The 17,708-nt window shown below is 48.1% G+C and overlaps 1 protein-coding gene across 1 annotated transcript in view; it reads left to right on the top strand.

Moving 5' to 3' along the window:
- The window catches only part of LOC139052218 (homeobox protein B-H2-like), a 66,187-nt gene extending 53,550 nt beyond the window's left edge, over positions 1–12,637 (top strand). The window contains exons 3-4 of the mRNA XM_070529315.1: positions 8,784–8,899; positions 11,941–12,637. Coding sequence (XP_070385416.1) covers positions 8,784–8,899; positions 11,941–12,361 — 537 coding nt within the window. The 3' untranslated portion in view covers positions 12,362–12,637. The remainder of the gene's footprint in view (positions 1–8,783; positions 8,900–11,940) is intronic.
- The last annotated feature ends 5,071 nt before the right edge of the window (positions 12,638–17,708 follow it).

The raw sequence follows: 17,708 nt of genomic DNA, 5'->3' as shown, positions 1-17,708 counted from the left end.
GTCAGTGTCGTGCTGTTCAGAACATCTGGGGCATATCGTTGTATTTCGGCAGACAGCACTCACATGTCCAATTCTTTGACGCCATCTGCATTGAAGTGGTTTGGGTACGAAAGGACGTACCACATGCCGAAAGTGGCCGACCTTTAGATGTGATGGTAGGCAGTCACCTTTAAACACGAGCCTTACACAGGTCAACTTGCCTAGGCGCCGAGCTTGTAGTAAGGCAACACCATCTGTCGCAGGTTTGATTAAAATTGGCAGGTGACTCTCGCTAATCGATGTGTCAATATCATAAACAGCACCAGCCGTGGTTTCGTTGTCCTGCGGAATAAGGTAGTGGACATTGATGTTGCCCAGGAGCTTTACTGCCATCAAAGCATTGATTGCGCTTCGGTTACGGACATCAATCGCCAGGACGTTCTTTCGAGTATTGATTCTGATACCTTTGATTTCTCCTGGGACAAGAGCCTCCGGAGAAACGGAAATCGCTTGTCGATTAAGGGCCGATTTACGCTCGAGCCGCCCATCGCCGCAAGCCGCACCGCACGCTTGCGGTCGCGCGAAAAATTGCACGTATCCAGCACTTGTGCACAAATTACCATTTACACTGTGTGCACAGTGTATACCTTACACATTGTAAACCGAAATTTGTGCACAAGTGTTTGATACGTGCAATCTTTCGCGCGACAGCACACGTGCGGTGCGGCTTGCGGCGATAAGCGGCTCGAGCATAAATCAGCCGTAAGGCGGTTGAGGTTGTCGGCAGGTGTGTCAAGCACAAAAAGAATTGTGTGCGCCGATGGCCTTGGCTGTGGCACGACGGTAGACTTACTTGATGAAGACCGTCCGCTGATGTTTTTTCTCTTGGCCTTCCGGTGTACCACTCTTTCGATGCCTTCGTCATCTGAGGCGTCGTCGCTTGAGCAGGAGTACACCACAGTGTCCTCGCTGTCAGCTTGACTCGGAGGGCAATTTCTCTTCTTCGGTCCGGTACCTGCCGAAGCAGACGAAGAGACGAAGAGACGAAGACGAAGTGATTCTCGTAGAGATCACTGTTCCTTCGCGCTGCAGTATTTGCGGTTTTTTCCCGTGTTTTACTGGGAGACGCCGCTCCCATGGAAGTGGAGTCGGCAGAATGCTGGCGCGACGTGGTCGCTCAAACCGCGCGATATGGTGACAGGGGTAACGTTATCAGGGTGAGTTGTCAATAGAAGAACTAAAACGTTGGACGAATGAGCAGTAACGCGTGTTGGGTCAGTTACGAGCTGCGTTAAGTCGAACGTTACACACGTGTTTAAGAAATCGCTAGCAGGGCTGCTTTCAGATAATGTAGAGGTAAGATCGGACTAATAAATAGTTGGAAAATTAAAATCGCCAAACAGAAGAACAGGACTGTTAGGATACGTTTTTGTTAACGTATTTAAGGCTTCATGAAGTAAAAGCATGAAAGAGCTGTCGACACTATAGGGGACCCATAGCAAATACCAATCAGAATGCGCGGGTGTGTAGCAATGCATCGAATTCAAATCATTTCCAGTTCTGAAGAGAGGTTTACAAGTGAACAATGTAGGTTCCGCTTAGTGGCGATTAATACACCCCCACCGCGCGAGTTATCGGGTCCATCTTTCCGAAAAATGTCAAAATGGGAGAAGTAAAGGAGAATTTCGGTATCATCGATTGATGTGTTAAGCCATGTTTCTGCGAGTAGTAAGACATCACAAGAAGATGAGCCTATGAGAGTGCAGAGTGCATCACGCTTGGGAACAACACTGCGAATGTTAGCGAGCAGGAATTATGAAGGCTGACAGTTCCGTGGATGCGGTGTACAATTTGGTCTCAATGATGTTTAAAGGCGTTCCTCAGTGACCTGGTTGGAAGTGTGGTCGAAGTAGTAGGTTTTTTCCCTTGCGATAAGCTTTCCATGTCGCTACTTGTACCGCAGTTTACGGGCCCTTCCAAACTCGATGAGGCGTTTCTGGGCAAGGCGCGTGCTTGGGGCGAGATCTTGTGCAACGGCATAGCATGTATTTTTTCAACTTCCGAGCCGAAGAAAGGACATGATCTTTGCTTTTAAAGTCAGCGAACCTTACAATTATAGGCCTGCACTTTCCAGTTGAGAAAGACCCAATGCAATGTACACGCTCAATATCACACGGCTGTATTTGTACATCGAAATATTGTTTACAATGTGCAATAATGATTTTCTCAGAATCAGACCATGATTTTTTGGGTTTATCTGCGATGCTGTAGAAAACAAGGTTATTTCTTCTAGACCTATTTTCCCCATCGTTTATCAGGGATGAAAGTACACCTATCTGGGCCGTATTTTCGGTGCATAACTCATGAAGTTCGCCCAATTCAATCTGCATGTCGTGGATACTAGCCCAGGCTGTCTCAGTTTTGTCTAGACGTGCTTTAATTTCACTGAACGTTTCATCATGATCAACTAGCTTTTTTCAATAGACTTTCGTTTTTCTAGCATTGCCGTCTGCTCAAACTGCAGTTCTTTCAAAAGATAAAGAATCTCTTTGTCGGGGCCGGGGAATCTCTTTGTCGGGTCGATATCACCAGCAAGCATGAGGAGCTTTAACAGCATATGAGCACAATCACACACAATGGAACAAAAGCGCCGTGGGCCCGGCAGCACGAAGAGTGCAAGGTGGCTACTAGGCTATGCGTAAAGGCAATAAGGGTTCGTTACCTGCACCAGGATGAAGCGTGGAACGTTAGCGCGGGCCATCGCTAGCTTGCTGCCGGGCCCACTGAAGGGCGCCTCGCTCGGGCGTAGCTTTTTAACAGAATTCCACGCATGTGCAGAATGCACACAGGGGTGGTTCCGGTGTTCAGATAACTGAGTGAATGCCACGATGCTTGCAGATACGGTTGGTGGCCATGTATAAATTGCACGGACCGCGATGTGCTGTCAGTGAGCCGGGGATTTGAAGCTTAGGACGGCGCCGCTGGCTCCACCGCAATACGCCTGCAGAGCGGAAGTGTTGTGCCTGGACTTAACCTGGCGACAGATGCTGGGCACGGGGCGCGAAAGCTGGAAGGCTCCAGAAGCTGCAAACTCCAAAGTCCGAGGAACTGCACCACGAAGAAGCGTGCAACGTTAGCGCGGGCCATCGCTAGCTTGCTGCCGGGCCCAGTAAGCTGTAACGAAGACATTTCTTCCCTTGCAGTAGCGAAATCGCGTCCCAATGCCATGATTTGCTTGTGAGACGCTTTACTGGCTCCTAATTAATATTGACCAACTAGGGTTCTCTAACGTCCAGCAAAAACTTTTCACGGGAACCCTTACTAAATATTGTTATTTATTTATTTATTTATTTATTTATTTATTTATTTATTTATTTATTTATTTATTGCACTTCGCTCTCAAAAGAATGCAGTCGTCGCACACGGTGTACTAAGCGTCGACCTTGTACTCGACACCACAATGCCACAACAACCGCGATGGACAAAAAAGGGGGGAAAAAACAATCCTCCCACACACGCCACGTAAAAAAGCCCCTCCATGGTGGCGAACACGCGGCCGTGTACTGCAATTGTTGTATGTCGCGCGCTAGTCACCGAGTCCTTCAAAGTGCTAGACACCTAGGGCAACATTTCTGCGGAATCTAACAAAAATATTTCACTGGATAGGGTATTTAAGCGCAGGTTGATTCGCGGTAAAGAAAAAGAACCACGTAAGCTGACCACAAGGTATTGCTATTCAGTTCACTAATCAGTTTACTGGTCAGTTTACTGGTCAATTTAGTCAGCTGCCCAGCAACTGACTGGACAGTTTAGTCAGCAGTCGAATGTTCTTGGCTGCGCTGTTCCTAGTACAGCACTGAACTATACTTACTTTGAGCAAGTTTGCTCAGACAAGCTTCTGAAGCACCTGAAATCGGCTACAGCAAACTCGCTGAACATGAATGTGCGTGTTGCTTTTCAATCTCTGCTGTTCCAAGTTTGTTGCTTCTAGTCTGCTGCATTACCAAAACGCATATGTATCCCACTAAAGAAGCATGCTCAGGGCAAACTTTAAAAACAATCTCCGTTGCCCCCTCCCCCCCAAACTTTTCCTTTCTTGGTTTGTTATTGCTGTGGCATTTTTACGAATTTTAAGGTTTACATGCTGGCATGTACGCGTAAGTATTCTTATACCATAAAAAAGTAATGTTTATTTCGTGCTTGCTCTACGTTTATTCCACCAATATTCCTGCACAGATTATTTTGCGGTACCTTTGTGTATATACAAACCCAAAGCCCCTGGCGCAGTAGCTGTACCCCTCTGATACATGGCGTCTTGCGCTGCCACGATAGGCCATAGGTACAATCCCGATTTATTTCTTCTATGCATTGTTATTCCAAATTGCGCCGACCCTTCCTATGAGACCTTCGAAATCTTATTTTTCGCGAGCAGAATGTACTTTTCGTAAAATTTAACGCAGCGTTCGTTATATTGTAGACGGGGCCCAAATTTGTAAATTTGACGTACGATATATTCGGGAGAGTTGGCATGTATGCTTATGCGAGTTCAATGGTTTGGCAGCTCGAATCACGTATTTGATTTTAAGGGCCTACAATGCATTGAAAAAAAAAACAGTTAAAAGAACTCTCCAGACTTCACTGGCTTTGTGATTCCGCTAACTCAGATGATGTGAGCATATGTTTTGGCCCACATCTCTTGGATGCGTTGAGAGATTCCGACGTGATATTGAGAAGAGCACGGCGGTACTCGCGGAAAACCGTATCCTAACTCCACGTGCCACCGAAGCAACTCCTGGACACGCATGGAAGCATCGCCCCGCCCTCTCAAGAAGCTTGAAGCCTGCATGCAGCAGCGGACGCATGATGTCCGTAGTATCATCGCCTTAGGGCAAGCACAAATGCGAGATAGGCCCTGTTGGAAAGTCCTCCACGAGGTGGCTTTTTCTGAGTACTAGCGCCCTATTGTTCGCGAATGCCCTATAGTGGGTGTGCGCTACGCTTCTTGATGGAAATCCAATCAAATCACTTGCACCTGGCTTGCACATGGCTGCGCAGGGCCTGACGCTGTGTTACGGTGTATACGAAATGTGCCTACAAGAGCGTACTACGACGTCTTTCCCGACAGAAAACCATCGGCATTCTTGGTCTACGCACAACGCAAGCGCTATCCGTTCACTCGCGCAATGCGTGCTTAATCCGCTGATACACCAAGCCACCTCGCTCGATAAGGTCTATCTTCCGAGAAAAAGGTGCTGAAATGCGTAGAGCATGATTACCACCTTCGATACTGTGGCTGAGTGGCTACCGCTGCTATAGACGCATGTCTTTTGTTTGCCAGAGTTTCGTGTTTTTTGTTCTTTTGGCCTTTCTGTAAAGCGTACTTGTCGCATGCAATTTTAATGCAAACTACGTTATCCCAAATGCAAGATTGTTGGTGTTGCAGCGCTGGTCAGATGTATTGTCTCTGCCTCATTTTCTTTCCTCTCTGTCTTCTTCTTCTTCTTCTTCTTCATTTTTTTTTTGACGTCGCGTTGTGTTCTTTCCCAACTAAGAAGCATACCGAACGGAACTAACGAGCGAGCACACGCTGTTCACTTTTTAGCTCGTAACTGCTGTTCGCAGCAAAAGAATTAGCTTGCTGGCACCAACTGCCACCCCGTTTAGAAGGAGATGTTCATAAATTTCATCCAACCGTCAAGTGCAGCTCCGATATATATTCTCCCAGCAATGGGACCTCCTCAAAGCGATTTTGGCAATAGAAGCACGGAGGCGGCCTCATCCCACAAAACAATCGGGTTTCTTGTGTGCGTTTGCTTTAGAGAATAAAAAACTGGCGCAACGACAAACGGCCGGATACCGATCTAAACGCCCGGGCAAGAAAAGCAGGCGTCGGGCCCAAGCGCCGTGTCACATGTCGCGCGCGCCACGTCGGTACCGTCATGATGCCTGGGACGAGAAGTATTGTGGTCCATGCACGCCTCATCATCATCATCATCAGCAGCAGCAGCAGCCTGGTTACGCCCACTGCAGGGCAAAGGCCTCTCCCATACTTCTCCCACGACCCCGGTCATGTACTAATTGTGGCCATGCCGTGCCTGCAAACTTCTTAATCTCATCCGCCCACCTAACTTTCTGCCGCCCCCTGCTACGCTTCCCTTCCCTTGGGATCCAGTCCGTAACCCTTAATGACCATCGGTTATCTTCCCTCCTCATTACATGTCCTGCCCATGCCCATTTCTTTTTCTTGATTTCAACTAAGATGTCATTAACTCGCGTTTGTTCCCTCACCCAATCTGCTCTTTTCTTATCCCTTAACGTTACACCTATCATTCTTCTTTCCATAGCTCGTTGCGTCGTCCTCAATTTGAGTAGAACTCTTTTCGTAAGCCTCCAGGTTTCTGCCCCGTAGGTATAAGTACTGGTAAGACACAGCTGTTATATACTTTTCTCTTGAGGGATAATGGCAACCTGCTGTTCATGATCTGAGAATGCCTGCCAAACGCACCCCAGCCCATTCTTATTCTTCTGATTATTTCCGTCTCATGATCCGGATCCGCCGTCACCACCTGCCCTAAGTAGATGTATTCCCTTAAGACTTCCAGTGCCTCGCTGCCTATTGTAAATTGCTGTTCTCTTCCGAGACTGTTAAGCATTACTTTAGTTTTCTGCAGATTAATTTTTAGACCCACTCTTCTGCTTTGCCTCTCCAGGTCAGTGAGCATGCATTGTAATTGGTCCCCTGAGTTACTAAGCAAGGCAATATCATCAGCGAATCGCAAGTTACTAAGGTACTCTCCATTACCTTTTATCCCCAATTCTTGCCAATCCAGGTCTCTGAATACCTCCTGTAAACAGGCTGTGAAAAGCATTGGAGATATCGTATCTCCCTGCCTGACGCCTTTCTTTATTGGGATTTTGTTGCTTGCTTTATGGAGGACTACGGTGGCTGTGGAGCCGCTATAGATATCTTTCAGTATTTTTACATACGCCTATCAATCGTAAAACATGGGCACGCAGCTACATGAGTTAAAGCTACCACGGAACACGGCGTCCTGTATGCTGGTGATCCTGAAGATCGATGCGATCGAGGCATCTGCGTTGTTATGAGCGAGTTTCCCAATGAGAGATCGGTTGGTGAGCGCCTTTTATGACGCCCGCCGCTTTGACGTCGCTAAGCAATGAACTGTTTCTCAAAAGCGTTATCTGACCTCGGCCGTGGACGGCTCGGTGTGCGTTCGAGAAAAGTGAACCGCGCGTATAGCGTCTGGCCGGTGTGGTTCTTGTGTACCTAAAAGCGCCACCCTCAGTGCGAGTGGAGGGTGGCGAAATAACGTTCGAGTTGGCATTCGCGGTGCTTAAACGACTCGTGTTGTCGTCCTATACTTTATTTCGAGGAGTACAAACCAAACCAGAGATATGAAGGCCGGAATAAGAAAACTGTGTATGCCCCCCCCCCCCCCCCCCCCCCATACAACACGTGTCACCGTGCAAATATCTCGGAGCGACTATACACGTGTCACCGCAGATTTCCTTGAAGTTTAAGCCTGGCTACGGAAGGAACTTTCTACACGTGTAAACTCTCACTAACAGAAAAAATATGGTTAAGGCTGGAAAAATGGTTCAACCCACATCTGCAGTAGTACACAGGGGATTTCTGCTACAATCTGCAGCACAGCGAATGAGCTTAATTAATAATCAGTGTGGTCATTCAGTTCATAATTTAATTATGTAATTGCTGTGCACTTCAGGCACAATCGTGACACAATACCGGATGCGTGGAATGTGGGGTGTAAGCGAGCGCAATGAGTGAGCGCAATATATGGTGTGGGTTATATAGTTGCGACTGCATGTGGGGAACGAGTTTGCGGTCGCAGATTCACGACGACACTTCAGTTAGAGCGTAATGTGACAGTTTGATCCTGTTTTAATGTCGACTTTGCCAACACCCATGAGGCAATACATAAAACCACCACATCGTGAGAAGCCAACAAACAAAGACACTAAGGAAGGCATAGAGGAAATTACTTGTACTTACATATTGAATGAAAGAAAGGATGCTCGCACGCGTAACTCGAAGTAGGACCGTTCCCCACCTGTCGCAAGTTGTTTTTTTCATCCACATTCATTGCCATTAGATAATCATTTCTTTAATTCAATGAGTAAATACAAGTAATTTCTCCTATGTTTTTCTTGGTGTCCTTGTTTGTTGGCTTCTCACGATATGATTAATAAAATGCAGGCCACTTGGTTAACCCCCTTTCTTCTCGACCAAACCACCACGTGACGCAGACGCGAAGCCACCATCTTGATAAAAATAGAAAACTGGACAGGCTCGCACCGCACTCATCACGGAAGTGCGAGAAGGCAAGGAAGTGTAGAACACGATCGAGCGCTACTAACGAACAGGCTTATAATATTAAACGGCGTTTATGTGCAGCAATATACACGTTGTGCATGCGCGCATACGCAGGAATGGATGCGGGTGAGAAATCAATTTGCTTCTGTAGGCTTTAACATCATCTTTATTTCGTCTTTTCTCTTCTTATTAGTCGTCATTTTTTTCTTCAAATTTTCGCTGTAATTTGGCGCTCACGCTCTCGCAAACGGGTGATGCACTGTTGTGCATGGAAGCGGTTTCTGAATCTAACCCCTGTTTCCTATTTCAGCCCTCTCTCTCTCTCTCTCTTCTACCACTTCCTCGGCACCAAACCCATGGCACCAAACCTCACCTGGGATAATATTCTGTCACGGCCCTTATCTCCATTTCGAAATAATTTTCGACACTACATTCGTTATTTGCGCAGACTCTGGAGAAAAGCTTCGAGCGCCAGAAGTACCTCAGCGTGCAGGACCGCATGGAGCTGGCGGCGAAGCTCAACCTCACGGACACGCAGGTGAAGACCTGGTACCAGAACAGAAGGTAATACGCAAAGCAGCGAGCCGGAAGTGGTTGGAGGGGCTCGTACCGGTGTTTAAAGAAGATTTTTAGGCAATTCTCGCAAACAGTGCATTGAGTTAAACCCGCACTAGAGTTTTAGATATAAACGTTCGCGTACCGCTATAATATCACTCGCCGAAAGTGCGCGTGCGCAGAACGCGATGGGAAACTTTGCGTATTACGCGGGCGCGCTCTGTTTTAGATGTCACGTTGGAGGGCTTTGTGTGTCTCGCGTGGCTAGCGTGACAACATGGCGGCGCCCAGGGTGCTAGTTTTCTGGACATGCGCACAGCGGGATCGGAGCCGCTCAGTTCATGTCTAACCGCCGAACCGCGGGTCGAATCGAGAAATGTCTAACCGCCGGTCGAGTCGAGAAATGTGGGTTTATCATCAACGAAGTATTTCATTGTTCGAAGCTCATAAATCTTGTTTTTATTATTTCCTTTATGCGACATGCTGTAACTGACGCTAGTGTTGAATTCATGTTCCTTCAGGAGACTATATCGCGCCAGCTTCGGGATAAGAATCCGCAAATTGGCGACTAAATGCATTGGGTGTCCCATTTATTAATTACACGAAAATCCTCCTGCGTCAGCGTGACCGAAAGATTGTACCAAAAATAGCCAAGGGCGCAAATGAGTACAAAAACACGTCGAGAATGCTCGGATTGACATCAGATTCCTTGGGGATGTTCCTGCAAACAAATGGAATCGATCGCTCTGAAAAGTAAATTTCGTAGGTTTCGGCCTGGGTAAGAATCAAAGCAGGGACTATGGCGAGCGAGACGAGCGCGTTTTCCCGACGCCACGGTAGCTCCACGGTTCTCTATAGGTGTGCCTCGTGCGCGCGTGCCTCGTGCGTGCGCCATCCCCAGGTCGCAGCCATGGGGATGGCGCCACGTCCTGAGTGTATACCATGAGCACGTTGGCGTTCCGAGGGCTACATAATGCTTTCTCATTCCCACATGTAAGTAGACTTAAGTGTATCTACCAATTTTTTTTTAACCGAAAGTGTTCACCATGCAGTGCAGGACGATACTGTCGGATAACGAATGCAAGCTTCGCGGCAAATTTGGGGGCTTTCGTCCTGCATGCAGTGGACGTAAATAAGTTGTTATTGTTGTTGTCGTTGTTTTATATATATAAAAAGGGTATAGTTATTGGTCTCCACCATACTGTTTGCGAGAATTATTCAAACTTTTCCTTGGAATGCCTCCTATGGGCTGGGCTCTAAAAATGCTTTCGTAGAACAAGTGCTGGCTATTTCTCTCCACTCAAAGATCGCCAACGCCATGATATCCAGTGGTGAATGCCACATTGTTGCAGCTGCAGTTCGCCCGTTCTTCTAGTGGATTAAATCGAACTGCAGAACGACAACCCTAAACGGTCCGGCGCATCATTTCTGGTATTGTGATAATACAGAGTGCTAAGAATACACATCGCGCGCAGAATGCCATGCCGAGAGGGTTCACAAGCTGTGGGAGTTGGAATTCGGGGCACGAAGATTTTCAGCACGCCCGGCATGTGGCGTTCGGGCAGATCCATTGCCCCCCCCCCCCCCCCCATTTCTGGACGATTTCTATAAATATAAGTAGCGGCATCCATGTTGCCTCGTCGGCTCAGGTTTGTGCCTGTAGTTTGCCGCCACTACAATAGCAAATTAAACGATAGTCGCCTTCAAGGGCAGCCGAAATGAAATCTCAATACTGATTCTAATATGAAGGCGTTGAAGTCCATGAGAATTTTTTTTGTTATTCTAATTGTTTTCATGCAATGGGAGTTTCTTTGCGCACCACGCAGGGCAATTTTTACCGCTAAAGTAGCACTCAAGTATAAGTGCATGCGTCTGTGTAGTTTTGTGTTCGGATCACCGAATGTGTTTAGAGAAACACCATGTTCCGAAGACTTGTTCCCCGTACTTCGTCACATGCGCTATATAAATTGCAAGCCGCCTCCATGGTTCCGATGACCCCAAAGTGAAAGCGCACCCACCCACACCGGAAGATAATAAATTAAAATTAAATTCTGGGGTCTTACATGCCAAACCCAAGATATGATTATGAGGCACGTTGAAGTGGGCGACTCTGGGCTAATTTTGGCCAACTGGGGTTCTTTAACGTGCACCCAATGCACGGTACACGGGTCTTTTTGCATTTCTCCCCCACCGAAATGCGGCCTCTGTGGCCAGGATTTGATCCCGCGCCTTCGGGTTTAGCAGCGCAACGCCAGAACCACCACGCCACCATGACTGGTTGGCAGAAAAGATCACAGAACAGGAAAAATGTGGCAGAATTCATATCTGATGACTATCTATGAGAAAGCGATAGCATTTCCGAGGTGATAGCATTTGTTTTCGCTCACCTAGGGTAACTCTCAGCAGTTATAATGTTTGTATTTGCCTAGTTAGTTATTTCCGATAATTCCACATTTAAATATTTATTTACTATCACAAGTGTTATTCTCAAAGCCCTAAAGTACGTTCAGAAACAACCGATGACACTTTTTCCATCAAGTTACTTCTTACGACTCACTTGCGTGCCTGGATCGAATACCTCTATCAAAGTCATTTTGAACCCATGCCTGCATGTCGATCTCAAGAAGTGAATTCTGCGCGTTTCAGTTTCGTTTGGCCTCAAGCCTATAAACTCGCCATTAGTGGACGCTGTGGACGCTTTCCTTTTCGCATCAAATTTGCTGACTGCTTTGTATACACTGTATGCCGTGGTCTATGTTTCCTCGGCCTTCAGTGTACTGGTTTCGCTCGCTGAAATCGTGCTCGAGACGGCTGCTACCGTAGCTTCTACGTTTTGTTAAGAGCGGTCATGCTGCCATACCATGTAGGCGCACAAGCGCGTATACAGACGTCGCCTTGTGCTATTATTGCGCACATGTGCATAAACAGAATCACCGCTACATCGCACTGGTGACAGTATTCGTGAGTGAGTATAGCGTGGGCGCATTATAATCTGCTATAGGTACCGAAGAGGCGGTCACCAATTTCGTGCGTGTGCAATTGAAATGCAGGACAAAATGGAAGAGGCAAGCCATGGTCGGCATCGAGCTACTCCCGGGAATGCACGGTGCCGTTTCCGCTGCTGGCCTATACCCTGCCAGTGCGGCCGGCCTCGGTTCTGGATTTCCGGCGGCCTTCTGGCCTTACCCGTACGGCGGTTACTTCCACGCCGCCGCTGCCGCCGCAGCGGCCGCCGCAGCCATGGGCCGTGGCTTCCCGGTATCTTCGGTGAGCGGCGCAGCGGTCGGCGGGAACGCGGAGAGCCTCCAGCGAGCCCTAGACCTCCACCAGCAGAGAGGAGCACAGGCGTTCCTCGGGTCCGAATCTCAGCTTCGGCCAGCCGTCGCTACCAGCATCAGCAACAACAGCGGGCCCACAGTGACTGGCTCGTCCAAGGCCGACGCCGATCTCTGCAACGAGCAGAAGCAGTGACACGCGTGCTAGCATTCTTGCGAAACTGTCTCGTGTGTCAGACCACGGCTTCCGGAGTTGTGCTATGATACCGGTATACTTGGACTCACCATGAAGCTCCATTTCGCTCGCGGACTGGGGCGTGTGATTTCACTTCATCGACCGAACTGACAGTCCAAGGACATGCTTGGTGGCTCGTTAGTGCAACCAGTAACGCGTGTAGTGCCCCTGGCGTATATTTGTGTGCTCCGGCATTCGCACTGCATGCCCTTTAAAAAGCGCACCGAAAATGTTAAATGTGGCCCCATGCGTGCTCTCCTTCTCTTATCCAACAACTCTACCTGATGTCTCATTTCAATCAGCAATGTTATTTCCGGTGAACACCAGGCAGGTATTAACGCGATAGCGTTAAGGAGCGCCTGTCGCAGAAAAGCCGGCGTCGTCGGCGGCGTTGGACGTGAGCGAAAAATGGCGGAAGGCAATTCATAAATAAAAACAACTTTCAAGATGGGCTGGGTGGGAATCGAACCAGGGTCTAGGGAGTGAGAGACGGAGACGCTACTACTGAGCCATGAGTTCGATGTTCGCAACGGGACAACAGCGCCTCTAGTGAATGCGGTGTTGCCTTAGAAACGTGCCGTAGAAAGTTATAGTGCTGTGTATATCAGTAATTATGAGCATGTAAATTACAGAAGTCGCAGTTAAACGCGTAGTGAAGTACGTTTCCGCTACATTTCTTCTGCGCTTGGCGCGCACGCAGAGCCATCTTGCGGCAAACACAGAAGACCCCCTCCTCGCAATGTACGGCGCTGCGCCGACAGGCGGCGCGCTACTCGCCCGCGGTACGCGGCTCCTCTTTCCGCTCACAGCGCGATTCCTAGGTGCAGCGTCCGATGCGGGACGCCTCTGACGTGTCGCTGCGCCGTAGCGCGTCTGGTGGGAAAGCGTCCCCTGCGATGTGTGCCGTGCTGCTGTCGAGGAGTCAGCGGCTGCGTGGGGCTCCCAAGCGAGACAGAGGGCGATTGCATCGAGGCGTCAGCCCCATGATCGCGTCCGCCTTCATGGCGCATCGCGGCCCGGCTGTCCGTGCCGATCACGGCGTTTGGCTAGCGTAGATCGTTTTTCCCTCTGAGACACCGAGTTCTTTGGTTTATTCCGCTTGCTCAGGCGCGCGTTTCGTCGTTGTGTGACTCAAGAGCATGCCGAGCGAATGAGTGGGCGGTGCGAACGGGGTGCGATAACACTATCGGGTTCCGCTCTTAAGGCGAAGCTTATGTGTCCTCCACTTTTTTTCACTCAACTATACACGGCCTAATCCGACCTAAACTTTCCATGGTGAGACCGGATCCAACACAAAACATTCTTTTTGACGAATCGAACGCGTTTATTCAGCCTGGCATTGACACTTTTCGGTAGATTTTGATTTCGAGGCAATTAAGATGGGGCTCTTGAACGCTGCTATTATGGACGTTAGGCCGTTTAAGCACAAAAACAAACGAGACCACGCTACTTTATAACCATTAAGAAGATTCGCCATGATTTACGAAAGGAACAGTAACATTTCTTTCTCTCTCTCTCGTCACATGCGTGCGATTCAGAGCACAAAAGTAACAGCGATCGTGTAGACTACTATGCGTAGCCAAAGAATTCAGCGTAATTTTTCGGTCTCACGAGGTCCCATGTCCGCACCGTCTTAGCCAGCGCGCGTCGTCATTTGACGCAGCACTCACGTCGGGCGCTTCCGTTGAGCAGACTTCTGGAAATGGGGTTAATATGCACTTCCTCAGTGGATGGTATCCATCGCAGTAGCAAGCTGCAAACTCTGTGAGACACAAGTAGGGCGATGGTAAACGCAAAGGCACATGAGATCACTTAACTGCCTCATCCAGCAGCACAAATCCTGGTTCTGTGAAGTGCGCGTGTTGAGGAGGAAGATGGGGGGAGGGGGGCATGGGAAATACTCAAGCCACGGCGCCACGCGGCAGAAAGCAGCTTCACATCCTGTAGCAGGATTTGCCTACACGTTTTCTCTCGTAGAGGTGGCGTAGTAAGACTGCTTTTCTGACAGGGTCGTTTTTTTGTGTGTGTGTGTGCGTGTGTGTGCAGTGTGTTCGCGGAACTCGTAACCTGATTGGACACAGAACACAGAAAAAGCGCAGACTCGGAGCACCAACGAGACAGCAGGCTTGCTTTTTCTCTCGGCATACGCGACTTCATCACATGCAGTTTGTGTCCTCTTGAAAGAACTCCCCTATGCGTTTCTGTTCGTGCGAGTTCCTGCAGCGTCCGCGTCTTGGTGACGGTGTGGTTGACCACTCAACCACCCGTGCGTGGTGTGCATAGCCCCGACAGTGGTGGCATGAGCGGTGACAGGTGCGACGACCAGCCGTTCGCTGCAATACTGTGTACGGAGTGCTGCCCACCGCGCGGATGCATCTGTGCACCGCTATACGGACGACGATTTCCGCTGTTTCGATCTTGTGGACATGCGGACAAAACAGACCCAGAGACCGAGAACGGCAGGGGCGCAAATATTCACGGAAGGTCAACCCAACCACGCAATAAGGATTCCACGCTTTTCTGTGTCTTCATTTTTTTTCTACGATGCATGTTACGTGTGAGGTTTAAAACTTTCCCGGCACTTATATTCTCTCGTGTTGCGTTGAACACAACTTTATGTCTCTTTTTTTTTTCTTTATCCACGCTTGCATGAGTGTTTGTCTGCTGTGTTTCGTGTACGTTTTCATGAATCTAAAATACGGCGAGTGTATAACAGGCGATGGTTTGTGCGGTTTGTGCATAATTTCCTGAACCGCGAAAGTTCAGTGGACGGAAGAAAGACACCCCTGTCATTCGTGAGTTTCTCAGTCTCCCCAAGAGTTGTCATTCGTTTCATTGCTTTTATTTATGCGGTGTCAGAACAAATATCCGTTCGTGTTGATCGGTGACTCATGATGTGATTGAAGGCAAGTAAACGCAAACACTTAAAGATCTCAACATCCCGCCTTGTATTTCTAAACCCACCGCTTTGCATGTGACATTTGTGAGTTCAACAAGCGAAACGTTAATATTCTAGGCAACATTTCACCGTGATTGTTTTTTTTTTGTTGTTGTTGTTGTCATGTAGAATAAAAAGATGCTGCGACAGACTGTTGCTGCCAATAAAGTGAAAGAACATTCCTATTGTTGGTGAAACTTGTGAAAAAAAAAGTTTGAATAAAAAAATTCGTAACTCGCATAAAGAATCAACTATGCAGATTTTTCGAAAAGCATTCTTCTTTAAATGATCACAGTGCTCAGTAATGAGGTTATTTTCAAGTATAGAGGAAAGATAAGCTACAACTTATATATTATTATTAAACGTTGAAGACTTGACGAGTGCATTATCAAAAAATTCCCGTGTCTACTTTTACCGACCAGAAGTTCACTTCAAGTACACCGCGTACTACGTAAGTTGAGCGCACCTTGAAAGTAGTGCAATGCAAAAACAGTCTCGCTGTTAAACGACAACGACGACGATTTTTTAATCACTGGTTATTCTTTTAAATAGCCACAACGACTCATTATGCTTACCAATCCGCAGTTATAGATATTTACAATGTCAGATGGACAATTGATGCAGAAAAGTTTAAGATGTATACAGAAATACGACGCTGAGAAAAGTACGTCGCGTTAGACTGGTAGTAGGTAGGTTTTAACAAGACGGGGGTGTACAAACAGCTGCAGTGCATTTTTGTTTCATTTCTTAAGTTTGCTTCCTTTGTATGGCTAACGTTGACAAAGTACTGCAGTGTTCACCACAACCAGAAAGCACTGTGCTCTCACTTGTTTCTCAGCGCCACCTTCTCATGCTTAGACGGCCACAACAGCTTACGGGACACCAGTTTTACGGCGAATGTGAATTTCTGCTCTCGTAAGGCATGGTGCTTCTAATTAATCACTGCCTATGTCACAAAGGCTACTAAGCACCGAAGCTTAATTCGAGGCTACGTACCCAGGCTTCATGGTAATCCCGCTTAAACCAAATCACGTGTCCCTTTTGTAAACTTTTGTTGCCGACTGCACCTTCACCGCTCTGTTTTGTTTTCAATGCAAGCCGACCGCCCGAGGTCATTTTTATGGTCACATCTTTGCGATTTAAGGGATGACCTCGCCCTGGGTGTCAGGTTGTAAATACGTTCCAGGACACGGCAGCCGCGGGTCCGCCTTTCCCGCGTCAGGCTGCATTTGCATCTGAGCCGCCAGCAAGGTGACCTCAGGTCACTTTGCAGCTGCTTGCCACTTGCTTCGTTTACCATATGCCACGTGGTTGCTATCGCATTACACTCGTCATAGGGGTTGCTCTCACATGGTCGCGTATGTATACGTATAGACATCACTATTTCAACACAGCAGTTTACGATAGGTAGTGAGGCACTGGAAGTGGTAAGGGAATACATCTACTTAGGACAGGTAGTGACTGCGGATCCTGATCATGAGACGGAAATAATGAGAAGAATTAGAATGGGCTGGGCTGCGTTTGGCAGGCATTCTCAGATCATGAACAGCAGGTTGCCATTATCCCTTAAGTGGAAAGTTTATAACAGCTGTGTCTTACCAGTACTCGCGTATGGGGCAGAAACCTGGAGGCTTACCAAAAGGGTTCTACTTAAACTGAGGACGACGCAACGAGCTGTGGAAAGAAGAATGATAGGTGTAACGTTAAGGGATAAGAAAAGAGCTGATTGGGTGAGGGAACAAACGCGAGTTAATGATATCTTAGCTGAAATCAAGAAAAAGAAATGAACATGGGCAGGACACGTAATGAGGAGGGAAGACAACCGATGGTCATTAAGAGTTACGGAATGGATTCCAAGGGAAGGGAAGCGTAGCAGAGGGCGGCAGAAAGTTAGGTGGGTGTATGAGATTAAGAAATTTGCAGGGACAACATGGCCACAATTAGTACATGACCGGGGCAGTTGGAGAAGTGTGGGAGAGGCCTTTGCCCTCCAGTGGACGTAACCAGGCTGATGATGATGATTTCAACACAGTGCCGCCAAAGCGACTAGCAGTTCTATTGCGAGCAGCCGTCATGAGCTTGTAAATGAGCCGATCCCATTCGTTACGTTCACCCGCCACTCTTCGGTTCAGATAGATCAGCGCGCGTATTAACAACTTCGTTGCGCTAGAACTGTATGTAAGAGCAGGTGACAGCCAATCGTGACGTTGCACCTGTCATCAGCGAAGGCGGCCAGCCAGACGTGGCAAGCAGCTCTTACGAATGAAAGCTGTGGGGAATCGGCCCCGGATACGGCCAGACGCAATGTGAGAGGATGACTGAGCCGGTGTACCTCAGATCGAACCAACAATCATACGGTTTCAATTCGAG

This window comes from Dermacentor albipictus, unplaced genomic scaffold (assembly GCF_038994185.2).
Source record: "Dermacentor albipictus isolate Rhodes 1998 colony unplaced genomic scaffold, USDA_Dalb.pri_finalv2 scaffold_20, whole genome shotgun sequence".
NCBI lineage: Eukaryota > Metazoa > Arthropoda > Arachnida > Ixodida > Ixodidae > Dermacentor > Dermacentor albipictus.
Note: the sequence above shows the minus strand (reverse complement) of the source record. Positions and strands in the feature narration are given on the sequence as shown.